Genomic DNA, 22820 nt, shown 5'->3' on the forward strand with positions numbered 1-22820 from the left:
CCTCCCCCCTTCTCACCTTTTTACTCTCCCTCCCCCCTTTAACAGCAATATTCATCAATTCCTCTCAAATAAGAATAGCTGACTTTGGATAATGGCTTACAACTTTCAAAATGCTTTCCTCACAGTATCCTGAGATCAGATACAAGTTGTAATATCCCCATTTTAAAGATGGAGAAAATAAGGCCCACTGAAGTCAAGAACTTGCTAGAAAGTAGTCAAACAGGGCTTGGGACCTCAGTCTTTTCCTTCTATGTCCATTGTTATTTATTTTCTTCCAATAGTCCCCCTCCTTCCTGCCTCTTAACCTTCAAAGGCAATAGAAAAGAGACACAAGTCAGTGAAATTTTCCCTTATTAGATTTGATCAGGAGGAAATCATAATCATTGGCTGATGTTAGGATCAGAGATTGTCTGTGGATTTTTCGTACCTAGTTTCAAAAGGCCATAGTTATGAGATGGATAAGTCAATAAACATATTAGTCAGTCAATAAATATTTATTAATTACCTACTATGTGCCAGGCTCTGTGCTAAGTACTAATGATTTAAAAAATAAAAAAGGGGGGCAAAAAGCAGGCCCTACCCTCAAGGATCCTACGACCTAATGATTACATGGAATGTATTTATTTATTTATAGGTAGTTGGAGGGAGGCTTGAGAGGAAGTATATGCATTACCATTCAAAAAATCACTTATAATAAATTATCTACCATCAGATGGACTAAGACAAATAACCATCATTGTAATAGTAGCTGATGATAATTCAAGACACCAGGTCCATGTTTCTTCATCAACTACTCAATAAGTGTTCATTGAGTACCCAACAAATTCTAGTAAACCAAACTCTCTAATGGATACTTGGGGATGGGGGTCGGGGGTGGGGGGGATGATATAAATAGAGATCTAACCGTTTAGCTAGCCAAAGTTAACAGTTAAAACAATACAAAGTCAAGAATAAAACTTTGTGATAGTGAAGTTATCCCTGACTATTTCAGATCTTATTTCTCTTCCTTTTTTCTTTCTTTTTTTTTAATTAAATCTCATCTCTGCCACATATTCCTCCTGTGTCCCTGGGCAAGTCACTTAACCTGCATTGGCAGAGTGAGTTTTTTCATTGGGTATACCCTTATACTAGTGAAATCATAGTCTCAGGCCAAAAAATAGTATGATATAAATGACAAGTTCTGTAGGCATAAAAAAAAGAGGAAGAGAATGAGGAGAAGGAGAAAAGAGATTGAGGAAAAAAAATCAAATTTAATTAAAAAATAAAAGAAGGAGGAAAAATAAGAGCTGAAATACTCAAGAAAAACTTTACTAAAGAGGAGAGATTTGAACTAGGTTCAAATGAGCAGGATTTGGCTTAAAGGGAAGAGCCTGTAATTTGAGAGTAAATCATGGAAGGGATTTTCATTGACTAGAAGATCCCTCCATTTTAGGCAAGAGAGAGAAATAAAGCTAAATAGGTAGGATGACAGATGGCAGAAGGCCTTGATGGCCAGTCAGTGTAGTTGGTAAAGGGTTTGGACTAGAGGAAGGACATAAGTGGATTGGATATAAGTAGAAATAAGCCAGAGGCAGAGTGTCTGCTTTAGGGATCTGAGTTGTAACCCCTTTCATCAGGCCAGGATGGGGAGTCACTGAATGATGACAATAGATATAGGACTGAGTAAGATCTTTGGACAAAATTAAATTACTAAAATTATAACTAGAACTGAAAGCAAACTTTGAAATCATCTTATGACAGCATCAGCCCCTTCGGCATACAGCTGAAATTCAACAATCTCATTTTACAAATGAAGCAACCCTGACCCAGAGAAATTAAGAGATTTGCCCAAAGTCACATTAGCACAATTGTAATAATGGTAATTATTATTATGGCTAATTATTCTACATTATTATATGTAATTATGTTGCATGAATTATAATTTATTATAATAAATGTTAGAACTATGATAACATAATCATTGGTAGTATGTATATAGCATTATATAGTTTGAAAAGCACTTTGTAAATTTTTTTTTCTCCTATCCTCACAACATCCTGGGAAATAGGTGTATTATTAATTCATAGATGAGGAAACAGAGGCAGATAAGGTTAAATGACTTGTCTAGGGTCCTGCTAGTATCTGTGGCAAGATTTGAACTCAGGGCTTTCCCATATCCAAATCCAGTGTTCTAACCACTGTGCCATCTAGCTGTCTCTGTCATACACTCTTTGATATGAGAGGACACCGCCCCCAACCCATCCATTCATGGAGAGGAGAGGATTATGGAAACTTTCAATATATCAGTCAGTTGTGCTGCTTTTTTTCCTCTTTAAAAATGTTATTTGTGGGGCAACAGTGAATAGAGCACCAGACCTGGAGTTGGGAAGACTTGGGTTCAAATCTGGCCTCAGACACTTCCTAGCTGTGTGACCTGGACAAGTCACTTAATCTCAATTGTCTAGCCCTTGCAGCTCTTCTGTCTTTAAATTGAGTCTAAGACAGAAGGTTAGGGTTTAAAAATGAATACAGGTATTCCTTCTACCCCATGAGAGTTACGGGCATGGCACCCCCATGATATAGAAAATCTGGGTAAAAAATTTTGACCCTTCTTTCTTACAGAAAAGAAGTGGGGGGGGGCAGCTGGGTAGCTCAGTGGATTGAGAGTCAGGCCTAGAGACAGGAGGTCCTAGGTTCAAATCTGGCCTCAGACACTTCCTAGCTGTGTGACCCTGGGCAAGTCACTTGACCCCCATTGCCCACCCTTACTACTCTTCCACCTAGGAGCCAATACACAGAAGTTAAGGGTTTAAAAGAAAGAAAAGAAGTGTGAATTTTTTCTTTTTCTCTTATTGTGTGTTTACAGTACCTTATACGCATTTATGAGTTACTAAACTTCTAAAAATCTATGTTTCTATCCTTTGTGTCATCTGCTGGCTTTCTCATTCTTTTCACAAACTTTAGCTTTTTTACTTATTTTAACTCTAAAAAAGATATTCTGTATATTTGTGGCATTAAAAGATAAAATATGTTAATAATATGCAATACTACACATATATTTGTGCATTTCTGAGTTTCTAAACTTTTTCTGTGTCATCTGCTAGCCTTCATGTATCATCTGCAGATTCCACAAAACTCCCCCAAAATTCCCAGTTAATTTCTTATACCAACCCATGATATGTTGAAATGTGGGAAGGGATACTTGTATATATATGTATGTATATGTATATGTATAAAGATATATAATATATATAATATAATAATGTATATATATAAAGATATATACATACATGTATATATGTATGTATTTTTAAAAATTTCTGATGTGAGATGGCTCTGGAAAGGAGAGGGATTCTAGGGATAACTATGATAATATAAAAAACAAAAGGCATCAATAAAAACTTTTTTTTTTAAACCCTTGTACTTCGGTGTATTGTCTCATAAGTGGAAGATTGGTAAGGGTGGGCAATGGGGGTCAAGTGACTTGCCCAGGGTCACACAGCTGGGAAGTGGCTGAGGCCGGGTTTGAACCTAGGACTTCCCGTCTCTAGGCCTGACTCTCACTCCACTGAGCTACCTAGCTGCCTCTAAAAACTTATTTTTAAAAGATTCATTCCTTGACTTGGAAGTATTACCGACGATGTCTATTTTTAACTTTGGCATAAAAATGCAATCAGTGCTATTGATGTATCTCTGTTTAGCTCCTCAGCTGTCTATATAAGAACGGGTCGACATCATCCGACCATTATCTTCAGAAGACAAGAGGAATCTGCCTTAACCCCATCGCCTCTTCCCCTGGACGACTCAGGACTACCTTCTTATGAGCAAGCTGTGGCATTGACTGGGAAATACGATGTTCCCCCACCTCCCTATCCTGGGCCAGCAAGAGGATTTAAGGTGTTTAAAAAGTCCATGTCGCTACCTTCCCACTAAAGCCAATATCCACGTGGAAGATGTTGGTTTATTTGAAGAAGGCGCCGTGACTCAATTCTCCGGTAGTTTCAAGGGCTGGACATTTCACGTCTGTAAAGGTGCCTTTCGTGACTGCTGTTCTATTGCTTAATAGATTTGCTCTACATATCTGGACTTTTATCTCTGATCTCATCATAATAAGTGAATTTTTTTTCCTTTTATTTTTTCCGTGCTTTTAGGAACCAGGTTCTAATTTGCAATTTGGGAGTCTCCAGATCCTAGTCTAGGCAAAAGATCACCAAATAGAAAACATATTCACCAGGGATAATAACTTCTGTAGGGAAGAGCACCAAACCCATTATCGCAGAAAATATTCTACACTGGTAGTGTTGAGAACTGAACTAATGGAATACAAGAGGGTTTTTTGCTCTGAGTCATCTTGAGTCAAGATGCTGAATATTTTGTCCCCTGTTTATTTTCATTCTCCTTTAGCAAAGGAGACTTTTTAGAGAAGTTTTTCATTTCCATGATGAATCAGTGACTTTTAAATATAAAATAATCCTGATGATTATTCTATATGAAAAAGCACACGATGTTATTTCCAGGTGTTTGTTCTTATAGATTATATTAAGGGCAGCTGGGCGGCTCAGTGGATTTAGAGCCAGGCCTAGAGACAGGAGATCCTGGGTTCAAATCTGGCTTCAAGGTACTTCCTAACTGTGTGGCACTGGGCAAGTCACTTAATCCCCCATTGCCTAGCTCTTACCTCTCTTCTGCCCTAGAACAAGTATTGATTCTTAGATGGAAAGGAAGGATTAAAAAAGAGAAAGAGAGAGATTATATCAGCTATACAGCAGTGGGGGAGGGGGAAACACCTTAATTTTTCTTCTGATCAAATGGCTGCTGCTATTGGAACTTGGAGGGCAGGGGCACAATGACAAGGTTGCAGATTTGTTAACTGGCTACTATCATTTTCATTCTTTCCAATTACAAAAAAAAAAAAAAAGGTCCAGGAGCCAGAGTCTCCTGTAAGGAAATAAGTAGATTCTATCTACATGACTATGTTGTACGTTTGGTTCATGTGAGATTACTTTGGTTGGGAGTTTTATTCTGGCTCATAATTAATGATTTAATACAGAAGGGAGAACTTATATATGATATGCCCATTTTATCATCAGTGACCCTTTGCATCTCTGTGGTATATTTTCTCAGGCAGTCAGGCACACTAAAATGGTCCTTCAACCCAGATTCCCTACAATCCTCTCTTCTATTGTCATTCTTTCTTTAAAGACTTAAAGGAACTTGAACCCTCTATATATAGATGTATAGATGTACATATTTTCCCCCTGTGGGGTGAGGTCAAAAAATAATATCCCTGAGAAGGGAAATAGAAGATTCTATTCCATAAATATTGGTCAGTTACTACCTTAATTTTTTTGGTTTGTTTTATATGATAATTTACAGCGTTATTTTTTTTTTTGATAGAGGAGGCTACAGTCCATGTCAATTTGATAGTGCATGCTAAACCAAAGTGGTACTGTTGGTTTAGACAATGTAAATCACAGTTAAGTTTTTTTTTATTCTTGGATAATAAAGTCTTCTTTCAACATTAGACAAAAATAAGATCTTTGTCTTTCTGAACTTTTTTTTTTTAATTTTTTAAACCCTTACCTTCCGTCTTGGAGTCAATACTGTGTATTGGCTGCAAGGCAGAAGAGTGGTAAGGGTAGGCAATGGGGGTCAAGTGACTTGCCCAGGGTCACACAGCTGGGGAGTGTCTGAGGTCAGATTTGAACCTAAGACCTCCTATCTCTAGGCCTGGTTCTCAATCCACTGAGCTACCCAGCTGCTCCCCTTTCTGAACTTCTTAAGGTTTTGTTCTCTTGGCATCTTTTTCAGAATCCCTTCCTTTGTGTGGCCCAATTGTCACCAACCTAATTACAAACTCACAAAATATCAAAGATAGACATTTCACACACTCATTGTACAGAGGAGGAAACAGACCCATAAAGTAGAAACGACTTGCCTAATATCACATTGCTCATAAGTGACAGAACCAGGAACTTAATATTTAATTTAAGAAAGATACTCTTTTCTTTTTACCACACATACTACCTACCAAAAAATACCACAACTAATTATGCTCTAATTTTACACAGCACGTTTTCTTGCATTAGTAAAAAGACTTTTTTCAAAACTTGTTTCTCTCCCATAGCCTCTGTTTTCTGCCTTTGACAATGAACAAGCTAAAGCAACAGATGTCTTACAGGAAAACCAAAGTCTCCCAGGGAGTTGATGGCAGGACTGAAATGGGAGCTTTTCTCCAAGCCCCCACCTTGCTCACAAGATCATACATTACCTAATTGTAGGGTAGTGAAAATTTGTCCCCATTTGAAATTGATGATTTAAAAAGACTTTTTCCTTAAATGATAATGGGAATTTTTCTCCTGAAATTTTTTTGAGTCCTTCCCACTGACACATGAGCTCTAAATCCAAATAATCTTCAGAGCCTCAGACTCCCTCCTCGAGGCATCCAGTTTATCATTTGTCATAAAACTTGGATATGAAATGTTAATCTCTGATTCATCCCCAGAGGAATTGTGAGATCCATGGTATTTGTAGAGTATCTCTACAGTTCAGGACAATAGGGAAGATTAATTGACAAATGGCTATATTAAATGCAACATTTCAATAGTAACTTATTGTAATTTTTAAAAATTTCACCAACTATTTGTTTTTGGCTCCTGCTTGTTGTTGTTGTATATTAGCTATGAGATCTCTATTGTTTTGTAATGGTAACTCTTAGAGCTCCACTGAGCTCGAGATTTCACAAATAATTAAAGTAGGGTTGAAGAGTTTTGTTTTGCTTTTCATTTTACATCAGAGTTGGATGGAATGAAGGCTTTATGTCGATCTGATTTGAAAGAGGCTAATAATTCATAGCAGGCTTCAGTGTGATGATTCTACCTGGCAAACCAAGTCCAGGAGATGTGATTCATTTTCAGAAAGAAAATCTCTTTAAAAAAAAAAAAGTCTATATGTGGTATATGGGTTCTTTCCATCTTTTTTGTAAATTTCTATTAGAGAGTATAAGAAAACTCAAGGTAATTAGAAAAGTTTTGTTAAAAAGTAGCCATTGTATCTTCATTTGCTATTGTGGTCTAAATCAGAGAGGGAAAGGACTTAAGAGCTGGGAGGATCTTATCACTTAGTTGGAGTTCCTTTAGCTTACTTTGTCTTTGAAATTTGCAATAATGTATTCCCTTCAGATAAATTGGGTGTGTTTACTTTTTAATGTGTGTAAGAAAGTAAATTGTTTATAGTTCTAGATGCCATATCAGCAAAATTTAAAACAGTAACACCCTGAATTATTTCCCTGAAACAGTTTCCAGAACTCCATTCCAGGCCATCCCTGCGTTTTTAACATGGGGCATTAATTTCTAAGATAAATAGGAAAGAAGCAAAAAAAAAAAAAAAATCCGTGATTGTTTTTACATTTTCATTGAATGTGAACTCATCTATTGGACTAAACCATTAATTAGATATGGAACACTTTAGAAATAGGTTTGTGTGTATATACTATATCGTATGTGTATGTGTGTGGAGATATGTATACATATTTCTGAGGGGTGTTTGTCATTTCTGTGCATAAAAACATTTCCATGATATTTGCCCAATTTAGGTGATATGGTCTAGATCTTGCTGGATGAGTGAGCTAGAGCCCATCTCTTCTGTGTACAAAGTCAGCCAATGAAATAATATTTTAAGTACCTGCCATGTACAAAAGCTTGAATCAGACAGGTTTGATGGATGATGGGAACTCCCATTGTAACAGGCAGCGACTAAAGTGTCACAACATGAAACAAAGCAGATAAAAACTAGACCAGTGATTTCATTGATGAAAGAGAATTCTCACATGAGAAAAAACAGGAAATAGCAAGGTTTATGAAAATGGATAACAGGAGGTGAGCTATTAATTATGATGAATTTAATCATATTTTAGATGGATTATTTTAAAAATATGACCCAAAATGTTACCAGTTTTATCTTTCAGACACTGGGTATTTCATTTTCAGATGCTTTAATGAGTGTACCGAGTAGTGTCCACATTACAGGTCAGTCGTGTCAATAGAAAACTGGAGACTGACCTTAGTTATTGACTCTACCTCCTCCTTTCCCTGGGGAGTCAATTATTCCTCTGGCAGGATTCTGTTCCTACTTTTCAGAGTGCCTATTATTAGAAGGGAGAACCTAGAATGGGGGGAAGGGTAGGGACTGAAGATAGAAAAGCTTAGCTTTTTGTGACAATTATATTCAGTTTTCTAAAGCCAGAGGCTCCCACTGTTGGGTCTTTCTTGAAACCAGCCTCCTGTTTTGAAGTCTTCATTCAGGAGAGGAAGAGGGAGAAAAGATTTAAATATCATATGCTTAAAAACAAAACATATAAAATGGCGACAACCAACCACTGTATGCAAAATCAACTGTTAGTAAAAAAAAAAAAAAAAATTTAGTTCTGAACTCATTTGCTGTGTTTTCTTGTTTAGTTGCATTTTGAAAGACTGGATTTCCAGCTTAGTTTCCCAATACTATAGAAATTTAATTTTTATACTTTTTTCTAATGTAATAATGTTCAATGCCGTGTGCTTCCTTAAAGAATTTCTGATTATTTAAAAATATTTCTCTTTGGTTATGTAAGGCAATCTGCCCATTGTGTACTAAGATTTTTATTCACTAGAACCATCAACTTTTTGAAAAGCATGCCTTCCCTAAAGTCTTCATTGTGTCATAAATTGTCTTTTCTTATTGTGTACATTTTTGTATCTGTATAATAAACTTGATTTGTAATGACATTTTATATTAAGTAAATATTTATTACTCATTGTAGCATTTTAGTAGCTTTATTTTTACTCTTCTTTACTATTTAAAAAACATTTTTTAATATGCTGGCCCCCCGCTATGGGGGGGAGGACAGCATGGTGGACAACGCTGATTGAGAAGTGGGGACCTATTAAAAAGGTTTCTTTTAATGGTTTTGAGATTGAATACTGAGGCATCAGGCATCGTGTGCAGGATTAGAATTAGGAATACCTAGATTCAAATCCCTGCTCTGATATATACTACATGATCCAGGACAAGTCACATAACTCTTATATACATCCAACAACTGTCTGTTAAGTAATTTTTCTTGTCTAGCCTTTTCAGGAATGTCTAACTCTTTGAGGCCTCATATGAGATTTTCTTAGCAAAAAGATAGTTGATGTTTCTATAATAAGAATTATAATTGATCATAAAATCATAGATTTCCATATTCATAGTATTTTTTAAAAAAACTTTTACCTTCTGCCTTAGAATTGGTATTTTTTTTTATTGGTTCCAAGGCAGAAGAGTTGTGAGGGCTAGGCAATGGGGGTTAAGTGACTTGCCCAGGGTCACACAGCTAGGAAGTATCTGAGGTCAGATTTGAACCCAGGACCTCCCATCTCTAGCCCTGGCTCTCAATCCACTAAGCCACCTAGCAACCCCCTGCCCCCAGGATATTTTAAGATATTGTTTTTTCTCCTTGGATTGTGTTGGCCAAAATTATATAAATGTTTTCTTCTGAAAACAGAATTCTTATTTGTGGTTTAATACCATGATGAAGAAAAACACAACCAAGCCACGTTGTATTCCAGTTCACAACTTGTTTATACTTGGAGACTTGAATAAATGCATTTATCATAGTTATAGTAAGGCAATGTGCATAAGGTCAAGAACGCTGGTCATATAACATTGATTTGTGGACATGCCAAATATTTATTACTTGGAAATAACTTGTGAGTAGCCTGGGATGTCAGTTGCAAACAAGAAGATGAGTCCAATCTCTCTTCATCTTCTAAATTCTATCAGCATGACTATTAGCACAACCCAAATTCTCTACGGGATAAAACAAGCTGTCCACGTTTACAAACCAGTCTGGTTGTTTTGACGGATTTAAGCCATCAAGTCAATAAAATAAAAGTCACAGTTTAGCTGAGCTCCAAAAAGATACTACTTTTCTACATTAAAATGTAAATTAAAACTACTATTATAATTTCTATTTCTGTCCTGGTCTATACAAAATTGCCCTCTCCGTGCAGGGCTAGAAAAGATATAATAGAGGCAGCTAGCACTGGACCTAAAATAAGGAAGACCTAAATTCAAGTTCTGTCTCATGCACTAACCAGGTGACAAGGACACTCTCAAGGTCTCTCTAAAGAACTTTAGTGTTAATTGAGAGAGAGGGCAGCTAGGCAGTTCAGGGGACTGAGGATTGAGTCTAGAGACAGGAGGTCCTGAGTTTAAATATAACCTCAGATACTTTCTAGCTATATTCCCCTGGGCAAGTCACTTAACCCCCATTGCCTTGCCCTTATCCCTGCTCGTCGGCTTTGGAACCAATACATATTATTGAGTCTAAGACAGAAAGTAAGGGTTAAAAAAAATATTGATTGGGAGACATGGGAGATATTGCCATGGGACCATCTAGTATGGCATGCCCACAGCAGAGAAGGTACTTTGTTCTATAGAATTGCAGTAGCTCAAAGAAATGTGAGATCTGCAGATTGAGACATCTCCATCTTAAATGTCCATTTGGGCTATTTGTGCCCAACATGTGGTGGAGCCTTCTGAGTTCATATTGGTCTGATTAGCCACAGTTCACTATACCTAGACCCCACCATAGTGATGCCATTTTGGTCCTCTTCAAGAAAAAAGGGCAACAAGAGACCTCTGGCAAATAACTTAACCTCACTTTCTTTACCTGTAAAATGAGAAAAATAATAACCCCTACCCCAGGAGTTTTTCAGAGGGGAGTGGGAATTGGACAAAGTAATTTATGTAAAGTGGTTTGCAAATCTTGAAAATGCTCTCTTTATAAATTATTATACTATTTCTATAATAACTGGGAAGATCTCCATGAACTGATGCGGAGTGAAATGAGCAGAACCAGAAGAACATTGTACATAGTAACTGAAACATTATGAGATGATCAAATGTAACAGACTTTGCTAACAAAAGCAATACAATGATTCAGGACAATCCTGAGGGACTTATGAGAAAGAATGCTATCCACATCTGGAGAAAGAACTGTGGGAATAGAAATGCAGAAGAAAGACATATGATTTATCATTTGTTTAAGTGGGTATTGGATTTGGGGTTTTGGTTTTAAAAGATTACTCTATTACAAAAATGAATCATATGGAAATGGGATGTGAGTGATAATATATGCATAACCCAGGGAAATTGTCAGCTCCAGGAGGGGGAGAACATGAATCATATAACAATGGAAAAATACTTTAAAATAAATACATAATAAAAAGCAAACGTAAATAGGTATTCTCTAATATCTATTAAACCCTTAAAAAATAAAATAAAATATTGTCAAAAGTAGCCAGAAAAGGGGGCAGCTGGGTAGCTCAGTGGAATGAGAGTCAGGCCTAGAGATGGGAGGTCCTAGGTTCAATCTGGCCTCAGCCACTTCTCAGCTGTGTGACCCTGGGCAAGTCACTTGACCCCCATTGCCTACCCTTACCATTCTTCTGCCTTGGAGCCAATACACAGTATTGACTCCAAGATGGAAGGTAAGGGTTTAAAAAAAAAGTAGCCAGAAAGAAGAGGCTGCCAAAGTTCAGATAGATTTCAGCTTCACAAATTTGTCTGGGTTAGCTTTTTCCAAGTCTCCATTTCTTCACATCTTCCTTTAAGTCAAACCCCAAATCTTAACATCTTAGTCTGATTTTTATATTTTAATTTTATCTTTGTTTTAGTCCAGTAACAAATTTACACATAAGTTTTCCAGAGTTACAGGATTCATGTTGCCTCCCTTCCCTCTTCTCTCCCACCTCCTGCAGTTGACAAGCAATTCCACTGGATTATATACATCATAATACAGAAATTTGTTTGTTTTCACTACTGAATCAAATATTCAGGACAATTCATTTTGGAAGGTTATTCTTCAGACAGCAAATATTCCAGACAGAATTGACATCATTAATTACTAGATTTATATAGTGCTTTTAGGTTTACAAAGCACTTTACAAATATGATTTCATTTGCTCCTCCCAACAAGTCTGGGAGTTAGAAGCTATCCTTGCCCTCATTTTATAAATGAGGAAAGGAAGGAGATAGAATTTAAGTCATTTGCCCAAGATCTTAAATACACAAGTAAGTGACTGAGGCTAAGTTGCTCTGCCCACTGAACCACTTGGACCTCACATCATCTGATCCAACCCATAATCAATTCTTAAATTTCTGGATTGTTGTTTTTTTAACCCTTATCTTCCATCTTAGAATAAATCTAAGTATTGGTGCCAAGGAAAAGAGCAGTAAGGGCTAGGCAATTAGGGTTAAGTGACTTGCCCAGGGTCACACAACTAGGAAGTATCTGAGGCCAGAATTTAACCCAGAATGTCCCATCTCTAGACCTGACTATCCACTGAGCCACCTCACTGCCCTCTAAATGCACTCTTAAAACTTATGCAGGGGGGCAGCTGGGTAGCTCAGTGGATTGAGAGTCAGGCCTAGAGACAGGAGGTCCTAGGTTCAAACCTGGCCTCAGACACTTCCCAGCTGTGTGACCCTGGGCAAAGTCACTTGACCCCCATTGCCCACCCTTACCACTCTTCCACCTATGAGACAATACACCGAAAGTACAAGGGTTTAAAAAAAAAAAAACTTATGCAGTTGACTCATAACATTTGTCATCATTGAAATAAAAAAAAATTCTAAGGAATGTCAACAATCTAGTTAATTCACCTAAAAAAGAAAATTACTTCTGTGCATAAATGTTTGACATATTGTACCAAATGCTTTGTTTATTGATAGAATAATGATTTCTTTAACATGGTGAAAAAAAGTTTTTTTTTTTAAAACCTAATTCTAATGTTTAGTATTGCATAGATAAACCTAAAAGCAACTCTGATTTTAGGGAGAAAGAAGTTAATGGCAATATGGTAAAGGACAAGCATAATGAAGAGAAACAAGTTTTTAATTTCTCAGTAAAATCTTGCATTCAAATCCAGAGCTGTGTTGGTTAGTACGATGCAGTACAAAAGGGAATACCAGTTTTGTCATCTGAAGGCCTAAACAGGAATCTCTAAATCTTTGCTCCAACTCCTGCTGACTAGATAGTATCAACAGAGACTACAAATAGAGTCCAATTACTCAGCCTTAAATCCCAGCTCTACCATTTCCCATCTGTGACTGGGACAGTTCATTCTGGGCCTTAGTTACAAAATGAAAGAATAGGACTCGATCATTTCTAAGATCTCTTTTAGCTTCAGCGTTCTGTGGCTCAGTTTCCCCATCTGTCAATATGAGGGTGTTTCCTGAACTAGCAGTCTGATGGCATGGCCTTTGAATATCCAATTCTACTTTCCATGCCACGAAAAGGCATCAGGAAATGTCATCGAGGGAGAATTTTCTCGTTTCAAATAAATAATTCATGTAAGATACAAAGCAAAATTTAAACATTTTTCAGTAATTAAATATGGTTTGTGTGATAGAAAAATTACTAAAGTACTAAAAGCTCTAGTTACAGCTCTGCCACTTATCACTTTAATTTTTTTGTCATTGTATTCAGTTTTATCTGACTCTTTGTAAGCCCATTGAGGGTTTTCTTGGCAAAGATCCTGGAGTAGTTTTCCATTTCCCTCTCTAGCTCATTTTATAGATGAGGAAACTGAGGCAAACAGGGTTAAGTGACTTGCCAAGGGTCACACAGCTACTAAGTACTGGAGGCCAGATTTGACTCATGAAGATGAGTCTTCCTGATTCCAAATCCAAGACCCTATCTATTGCATAACCTAACTGCCCAATCATTTTGATAATTATGATAGCTGGCATTTGTACAGCACTTTAAAGTTTGCAAAATACTTTGCAAGTATTGTCTCATTTGATCCTCACAACAATCCTGGGAGGTAAGTGCTGTTATTATCCCCACTTTAAAAATGTGACATATTCGAGAATATCCACAGTTATTGTCTGAGGTAAGATTTGCCTCAGTTAGTTCCTGATGTCAGATCTAGTGATCTCTCCAACTCTGTGAACTTGGATAGATCATGTAACTTTCCCAGACATTAGTTTTCTCATCTGTACAAATAAGAGAGGAGAGCTGGCTCAGGTTCTTTCCACCTCTAATAGTTCTAACATTAAAATATGTCTAAAGAGTCAAGTGATACAAAAATGAATAATATGGAAATATGCCTTGCATGATAATACATGTATAACCCAAATTGAATTGCTTGTCAACTCTGGGAGGAGAGAGGGAAGAAGGGAGGGAAACAAAATGAATCATATAACTTTGGAAAACGTGGAAATTTGTTATTAAAATAAAATAAAGATAAAAATAAAATTTAAAAAAAAAATTTTTTTAAATAAAATGAAGTTTAAAAAGAGTCAAGTGACTTAAGGAATTGTGTGTTGGATCAAAGTAGGCACTCTGGATGATTAAGACAAATAAACATTATTAATGTTAATAATGGTAATAAAAACCATGAGAAAATGTATGACAGTGAAAAGTCAAGAAATCTCTGCCAAAATTTGGAATTAAGCCCAAGGGTTTTAAAACACTGCCTGCCCTTTGATCCAGCAATACCACTACTGGGTTTGGACCTTGAAGAGGTAATAATGAAAAATATTTGTACAAAAGTATTCATAGCCTCACTCTTTGTGATGGCAAAAACCTAGAAAATAAGGGGATGTCCCTAGATTGTGGAATGGCTGAACAAATTGTGGTATATGATGGTAATGGAATATTATTGTGCTCTAAGGAATGAACTGCTTGATTTCTATATGAACTGGAAGAACCTCTAGGAACTGATGCAGAATGAAATGAGCAGAACCAGGAGTGAAACATTGTGGAACTATCCAATGTAATGGACTTTACTACTAGTAGTAATACAATAATCCAGGACAATTCTGAAGGATGTCTGAGAAAGAATGCTATCCACATTGAGAGAAAGAACTGTGGGAGTACAAACACAGAAGAAAAATAAATGACTTATCACTTATCTCTTGTGTATATGGGTATGTGAATTGGGGTTTTGGCTTTAAAATATTGCTCTATAGCAAAAATGAATAACATGGAAATAGGTATCAAGTGATAACATTTGTACAATACAGTAGAATTGTTTGTTGGCTCTGGGAGGGGGGAGGGAAGAGGAGAAGGAAAGAAAATGAATCACGTAAACATGGGGAAATATTTTTAAAATAAATAAAAATTAAAAAACAAAACAAAACAAATCCCTGCCAAGGTGCAGCTAGGTGGCTTAGTAGATTGAGAGCCAGGCCTAGAATCTGGAAGGTCCTGGGTTTAAATTTGGCTTCAGACACTTCCTAACTGTATGACCCTGGGCAAGTCACTTAAACCCCATTGCCTAGTCCTTACTGCTGTTCTGCCTTGGAGCCAATACTTAGTACCAATTCTAAGACAGAAAGTAAGAGTTAAAAAAAAAAGTACTAGCAGACTTCATCCTTTCTATTGGTTTGGCTTCTTCCAGGTTGGTGGCTTTTGGTAAGAGACAATGCAGAGATCTAGAGTCTTCCCTGACCAAGGCCTACATATAGCCCATGAACTCACTTTCCACTTATTTGTCTCATTGTTCTTCCATTTTAAGTGAAGGAGATTAGAGGCTACATACAGCCTTGCAAGGTTCAAAGGTCCGAAGAACAAGCTCCTGGGAGGTCTGGACATCCTGTAAACACTGTGTTGTAGCCAACCCACATTTGAGGTCCTCGGAAGCTAGAAGGTACAACCCAGACTAATTGCAGCTGAGACAAAGGATCATCCAGCTTCAATGCCACATTTGGAGGAGAACTCGGTGGGACCAGTGTTCTCTGGAAACGTAAACCCGAGTCCATTCTCCTATTCTTGGTATAACTTCAAAGTAAAATATTTTTTGTAAAAGCTGCTTGATATGAATTGGGTAAATGCAACTGAAGTGCTGATCTCCAACAATGGAGGGGGGAAGCAATGAGAAAATGGAAACACATCAAACTGGGAATATTAAGTCAATAAAATTGGGAAGAAAAGCCTGACAACCCCTCAGAAGTACTCTTAGAATTCTGAGGGAAAGGGGCAGTTGGGTAGCTCAGTGGATTGAGAGTCAGGCCTAGAGATGGGAGGTCCTAAGTTCAAATCCGACCTCAGACACTTCCCAGTTGTGTGACCCTGGGCAAGTCACTTGACCCCCATTGCCCATCCTTACCACTCTTCCACCTAGGAGCCAATACACAGAAGTTAAGGGTTTAAAAAAAAAAAAAAGAATTCTCAGGGAAAGATGTGGCCAGGCTTCCTCTAAAAGAGCATAGTTAGGATACTTGAAGGCTTGGGCTCAGCATCTCCTTTTTCCCTTCATCTATTACCCCTGCTAGGGCTGCTGTTTTAAACCCTTGATATGATACACTAAGATTGATAGCATTGGTTTTATTATCGGTCCCAGAGATAGAGGTTAGAAAGCAGAGAAGGACAGGGAGGTACAACTATATGATAAGAAGATGCCTGGAGAACAATGTGGTGGGGTGGGCTAAATCTGGTAAACTCACCAAGTAAAAGGAACTAAAAAGAGGGGAGAAAGAAGGGAATATCAAAATATTCATAGAATTTTTTTTTGTCAAAACCCAAACAAAAGGAGATAAAATGTGTGTCCATTGATGATGAATAATATTGTGGTATCTCAATACAACACATTGTATTGAGATACAATTAATAATTACCACAAGAAATTATAAATGTGGGAATTTCAGAAAACCAAAGGAAAAAACTCATGTAAACTCATATGCAATGAAGTAAACAGAAGTAAACAACATATGAAATGACCACTACAATAAAAAAGCAAAACTATATGAAAAGGCATCCAAACCCTGATTAACTACAATAAATCTCTTGGTTCCAGAAAAAAAGATGATGAGACGTATTTGCTTTCTTTCTAAGGAAAGTTGCATACGCTATCAGATATGGTTAGTTCTGGTTGGTTTTACTTAGCTGTTTCTTATTGTCGAGAGATAAGAGTCCAGAATTATGGGAAAATATCAAGAAATAACTACAATGGGGCCCAATAGAGAGCCAGGCCTGGAGATGGGAGGTCCTGGGTTCAAATCTGACCTCAGACACTTCCTAGCTGTGTGACCCTGGGCAAGTGCCTTAACCCCAGTTGCCTAACCCTTACTGCTTTCCTGCTTTGGAACCAATTCTTAGTACTGATTCTAAGATGAAAGGTAAGAGTTTAAAAAAAAAGTTAGAAAAACTAAACTGGGAAGGGAAGGATTTAAAGCGATAGTTCCCAGAAGAGGTTATATATGAAAGGAAAAAGGAGACTCTAAGCCCAGACCTTCATGCCCCACAAATTGTGCAGACCAATGAGCTTTATTCAGTACTGCACACTACTCATTTTTATTTTCTTGTCCATTCATTAGTCTTTACTTGAATTATTTCCAAATGTCTGTACTTTCCTATGCTATTAGGCTACTCGGTTGCTATTTCTGAAGTGCCACTAAATAGAAAAAGAACTATATAAAATGTTACATAGCCTATATGAGTGTAACAATATTTAGACAAACTTTTTGGGTGTGATCAAACAAGATTTGGCAGCAATCTGAGATAGCTGAAGAGGGTGATTTATGCCAAAAGTAAATCCAACTGAGGTTAGCCGTTTGGTCCAGTTTCTGATGATTGCCTTTCCTACCATATAAAGAGATCAAAATTAGCTTTAAACGTTTGCCCTCATCTCTGCTAGACCTTGACATTTCCCCGTCCTCACATCCACCACACTGTTTTTCCCCACCCACCTTGCCTCTTCTTTCCCTTGCAAAATTGCCTAAGAAAATATGGAAATGCTGAAGGTCTTGGGTTGGACCCAATTAGTACGATTCCTGGACAAATACTATATAGTTGGGCCTAGAATGGAATAGGAGGAGCAAAAGAGGCTGGATGGCCTTTGGGAAACTGCAGGGGACTGTTAATAAACCCCCCCAAACTCCTCTCTGAAACAAAAGCCCAGCTTTTTGATGCCAGCATTCTTACAGTGATACTCTCTGTTTCAAAATGGTGAAATATCCAATTCTAAATAATAGAAGTTGTAGGTTGCCTAAGTGGTGACATGGACATATGTAAGGAGGGGAGGTAGGGGGATAATTAGACCACACAATATTACCAACAAAGAATGGTCTTCCAGAAGTGGTTGTTAGCATATAACAACAACTAACATTTATATGCTACCCTGGCTCTGAAACAGATTCTGGCACTCTGGGATACTGAGGCACTCTAGCGATCTTTAAAAATCCATCCCTTTCATCTAAAAATGAAAAGAACAAATGTGGAGGCAAGGATCAGGTTTGCCCTTTTACCTGGTCATATGGCCTCAGAAGGGAGAAGGCTCTATTGTGTCTCTCCCTTAAAACATTGTCTTTCCTGGACATGGGAACGGAAGAGTCCCTAAAGAAAACCATAAGGAAATGACTGAAGCTGAGAGGCCATTTTGAACACTTCCACAGAAAATCAATGTTCTTCCTCTTCAGTAAGTGGTCAGTCAATTACAACCAGTTACAGAATGGCTAAACATGCCACAGCATCTCACCAATGCACTGCAATGACCAGCTCCAATTCTAGAGGACTGATAATGACACTTGTTGTAGAGGTGATGATAGACTTAAAATGCAGAAGAAGACTTATATTTCAGGACACAATCATTGTAGGAATTTACTTTACTTGACTATTTGTATTTTTCATAAGAACTTTTTTGGGTTTAGTTTTGCTTTTGTTTTCCCAATAGGAGAGAGGTGGGAGAGTAAGGAATAAAAGAGATAGGATGGGGCAACTAGATGATTCAGCAGATAGTGAGAGCCAGACCTAGAGTTGGGAGAGGTTCTGGGTTCAGATTTGACCTCAGACACTTCCTAGCCGTGTGACCGTGGGCGAACCACTTAAATCTATTGCCTATCCCTTACTGTTCTTCTGTCCTGGAACCAATACACATTATTGATTCTAAGATGGAAGGTAAGGGTTTTTAGATAGGTAGGTAGATAGATAGATGATAGATAGATAGATAGATAGATAGGTAGATAGATAGATAGATAGATAGATAGATAGATAGATAGATAGATGATGGATAGCTGGATAGATAGATGGATAGACGGATGGATGGATAGATAGATGGATGAATAGATAGATGGATGGATGGATAGATAGATAGATAGATGGATGGATGGATAGATGGATGGCTGGATGGAAGGATGGATAGATGGATAGATAGATAGATGGATGGATAGATGGATAGATGGATGGATGGATAGATGGATGGATGGATGGATGGATGGATGGATGGATAGATAGATAGATAGATAGATAGATAGATAGATAGATAGATAGATAGACACATAGCTGAATGTCTAATAAGTGTTTGTTGCTCTTGTTTCTGTTCTACTATATATATGGAAATACCCATATTATTTGGTGTTTGTTGAATTCAGAATAAAAGTAAAGAATATTTTTTAAAAAGAAAAGTTCCCACCATACCTCTCACACCTTGAATTCACCTTGAATTTTCTCAGGCTGAACTAGAGATGGCTGATAAATCAAGAACACTTTAATATTTGGGGTAGCCCAGTGAAGTGGAGGAATAAAGTTGGAAGAAATACTATGCAGTTTTGTCATAAACTTTTTCCAGGGCAGGCCCCAGATACTTAGCCATTGTTATCACCCAAATCATGCTTTTCTCAAAGAGTAGGTTCTTCCCTCTCCAAGCATTCTGCCTATCTTCTTGAAATTCAGTAACCTGAACCCTCAAAATGTTTATACTCTAAGCTTGATAAGGACTGGTCCTGCTCTTGGGGCATGGAGTTATAAGAAGATATCCCTTAAACAAAACAGATGTGAGAAGGGATGGGTGTATAGGAAAACACTTCCTTTTCTCCTTTTTCCACCAGTGGTCACAAATACAGACCTATTTTCCCTACCCAAACTTGCTTACTCTTAAGGATTCCATATATTCCAGATTCATAATTGTTCTATGAAACTTTCCATCTTCCAGTTTTCCCTTGATAATCTAGTGGTAAAAACCTGAAACCCAAAAGTTAGGTCTCTTTTCTACTAGTATTAAGTTCTGTAAGAAAATATAAGTGAATGGGGTGACCAGGGATATTACAATAAACTAAGGGGTTTGTGGAAACACACTTTAGGATTTATGAGAGACTGGACCAGGGTGAAGAGACCAGAGTTTTTCTGGATCTCCACAGGAATGGCAGTTGATCTTAACTGTCACCCAGCTTCCACTAGACCAGAGTATAGTAACAGGCTATCAAGGTAAAAGGGACTTAACAGCTTTAATTATGTTATACTAAAAAGGTGGGAAAGGATTTCTATACTAAAATCTAAGGGATAAAACCACAGGGCAATGGGAGGACTTATTCTGCTCTTATCTAAGTGATCTAAACTAACAGGGTCCAAGGAGCTATAAATGGAGTCTCTGGGTTTCTGCCTCAAACCTGGAACCTGCCAGGCTTGAGTGCAGCTAGGGTTTTGTGGCTTTGGGATTCTCACTGCAATCCACTGATGATCTCTGGATGCCAGGAGCTAAAGTTGTCTCAGGAACCAAGTAGAAAGGGGTTTGCTTGAAGCACTGTCCTCTTCTCTTGGCTCTGCAGATCTTGTCCTTTCCTTAAATGCCACACCACACAGGATCCCAGGGGAAAACAGGATGCAAGGTGTCCTTTGCTCTGAGGTCTCCCAGGCTGGCAACAGTTTTGCCCATCACTCATGGAGTCCACACTCAGAGCACAGATAGACTTCCTCCTCCTTCATTCCAACCTGGAATTCCCAGCTCTAGCTCCTTCCTGCTAGGTACTTCCTAATCAATATATAATCAATACCTAATAACCAGCTAATCTAATCTTACTCATAACAGTTCTGATAGACAATTTAGTATAGTGTATAGCATAATGGAATTGGAGTCAGAAAAAAGCAGGGTTTGCCTGGAGATGTAAAGTCCTGAGTACAAATCTGACCTTAGACTCTTCCTATCTGTGTGACTTTGAGCAAGTTATTTAACCCCCATTGCCTAGCCATTACTGCTCTTCTGCCTTAGAACCAATACATAGCATTGATTCTAAGATGGAAGAGTGATGTAGGAAAATCATGGGGGAAAAAAGAGTCAATAACTTGGGAGAGGAGGCACAAAAAATACTGAAGAAATCAATATCTTAAAAAACAGAATAGTCCAATTGATTAAAGAAGCACAAAAATCCACTGGAGGAAACTCTTCAAAAAGCAGAATTGGGTTATAATTTTGGGAAACATATGTTGGGAATTGCTACTACATGTAATTGGGAAAATAAAGTGTCTCTGAATTTGAAAATTTAAAATTTTTAAAAAGCAGAATTAGTTAAGTAGAAATTTAGGAACAAAAATTCACTGAGGAAAAAGATTCTTTCAAAAGTATAAGTGACCAAAAGGAAAGGGAGGTACAAAAACTCGCTCAAGAAAATAATGTCTAAAAAATTAGAACTGGGCAAATGGAAGTTAATGACTCTGTGAGATGCCAAGAAACAATCAAATCAAAAGAATGAAAAAATAGAAGAAAAATGTGAACTATTTCATAGGAAAAAGAATTGATCTGGAAAAGAGGTCCAAGAGAGACAATCTGAGAATTATTGGATTCCTTGAAAGTTGTTATCCCAAAAAAAGAGCATAGACATCATCTTTCAAGAAATTATCAAGGAAAACTGCCCTGATATTCTGGGGCTAGAGGGTAAAATAGAAATTGAAAGAATCTATCAATCATCTCCTGTAAGAGATCCCCAAAGGGTAACTTTCAGGAATATTATAGCCAAATTCCAGAAATCCTAGGTCAAAGAGGAAATATTGCAAGCAGGCACAAAGAAACAATTCAAATATCATGGAGTCACAGCCAAGATAATACAAATACAAGATTTAGCAGTTTCTACATTAAAGATTGGAAGGCCTGGAATCTGACATTCCAGAGAGCAAAGAAGTTAGAGCTTCAATCAAGAATCACTTACCCAGCACAACTGAGTATAACCTATCAGCAGAAAAAATTGGGTAGCCAATGAAACAAAGGACTTTCAAACATTCCCGATGAAAAGACCAGAGCTAAATTGAAATTCTGACTCTCAGCTATAAGATTCAAGAGAGGCATAAAAAGTTAAACAGGAAAGAGAAACCAAAAGACATTTCATAAGGTTAAACTATCTCTGCATGGGGAAATGATTCTTATAACTCCTGAGAACTTTGTCATTATTAGTGCAGTTAGAAGAAGTATACATAGACAGAGGGCAAGGGTGTGAATTGGATGTAAAGGGATGATATAAAATTAAATTTTTAAGGCATGAGAAAAAAGAATGCATTGGTAGAAGGGGAGGAGAAAAATAAAATGGGTTAAATTTTGGCACATAAAAGAGGCATGAAAGAGCTTTTATAGTGGTGAGGAAGATGCAGGAGCTGAGGAGGGGAGCATGTGAACCTTACTTTCATCAGAATTTGTTCAATGAGGGAAGAACATACATGATCATTTGGGTATAGAGAAAGCTATCTTGTCCTAGAGGAAAGTAGGAGGGGAAGGAGATAAGAGAAGGGAGTGGTTGGAGCTAGTAGAAAAGAGGGCAAATTGGGAGAGGGGGTGGTCAGAACCCAAAAGTGGGTAAATAGAATGGAAAATAAAACACAGTAATTATATGGTACAAAGATTTTTTTATAAGTTTCTCTTAATAAAGACCTCATTTCTCAAATACATAGAGAAATGAGTTGGATATTGTGATAGATAAAATCCTGCAACCATGTTTTCATGGGTTGCAAGCTGGCAGTTGCCAATATAGAACACAGAACCTGGCAGAGGAACCAGGCCGGTTGCCAAGGTGACAGTTGAAGGGAGGGTATAAAAAGGGGTCCCTAGACCCCTGAC

At 37.5% G+C, this 22820-nt stretch overlaps 1 protein-coding gene across 1 annotated transcript in view; it reads left to right on the forward strand.

Annotated features, from left to right (window-relative positions):
- The window catches only part of PRRG4 (proline rich and Gla domain 4), a 26888-nt gene extending 22976 nt beyond the window's left edge, over positions 1-3912 (forward strand). The window contains exon 6 of the mRNA XM_044680841.1: positions 3681-3912. Coding sequence (XP_044536776.1) covers positions 3681-3912 — 232 coding nt within the window. The remainder of the gene's footprint in view (positions 1-3680) is intronic.
- The last annotated feature ends 18908 nt before the right edge of the window (positions 3913-22820 follow it).

This window comes from Gracilinanus agilis, chromosome 6, assembly GCF_016433145.1.
Source record: "Gracilinanus agilis isolate LMUSP501 chromosome 6, AgileGrace, whole genome shotgun sequence".
NCBI lineage: Eukaryota > Metazoa > Chordata > Mammalia > Didelphimorphia > Didelphidae > Gracilinanus > Gracilinanus agilis.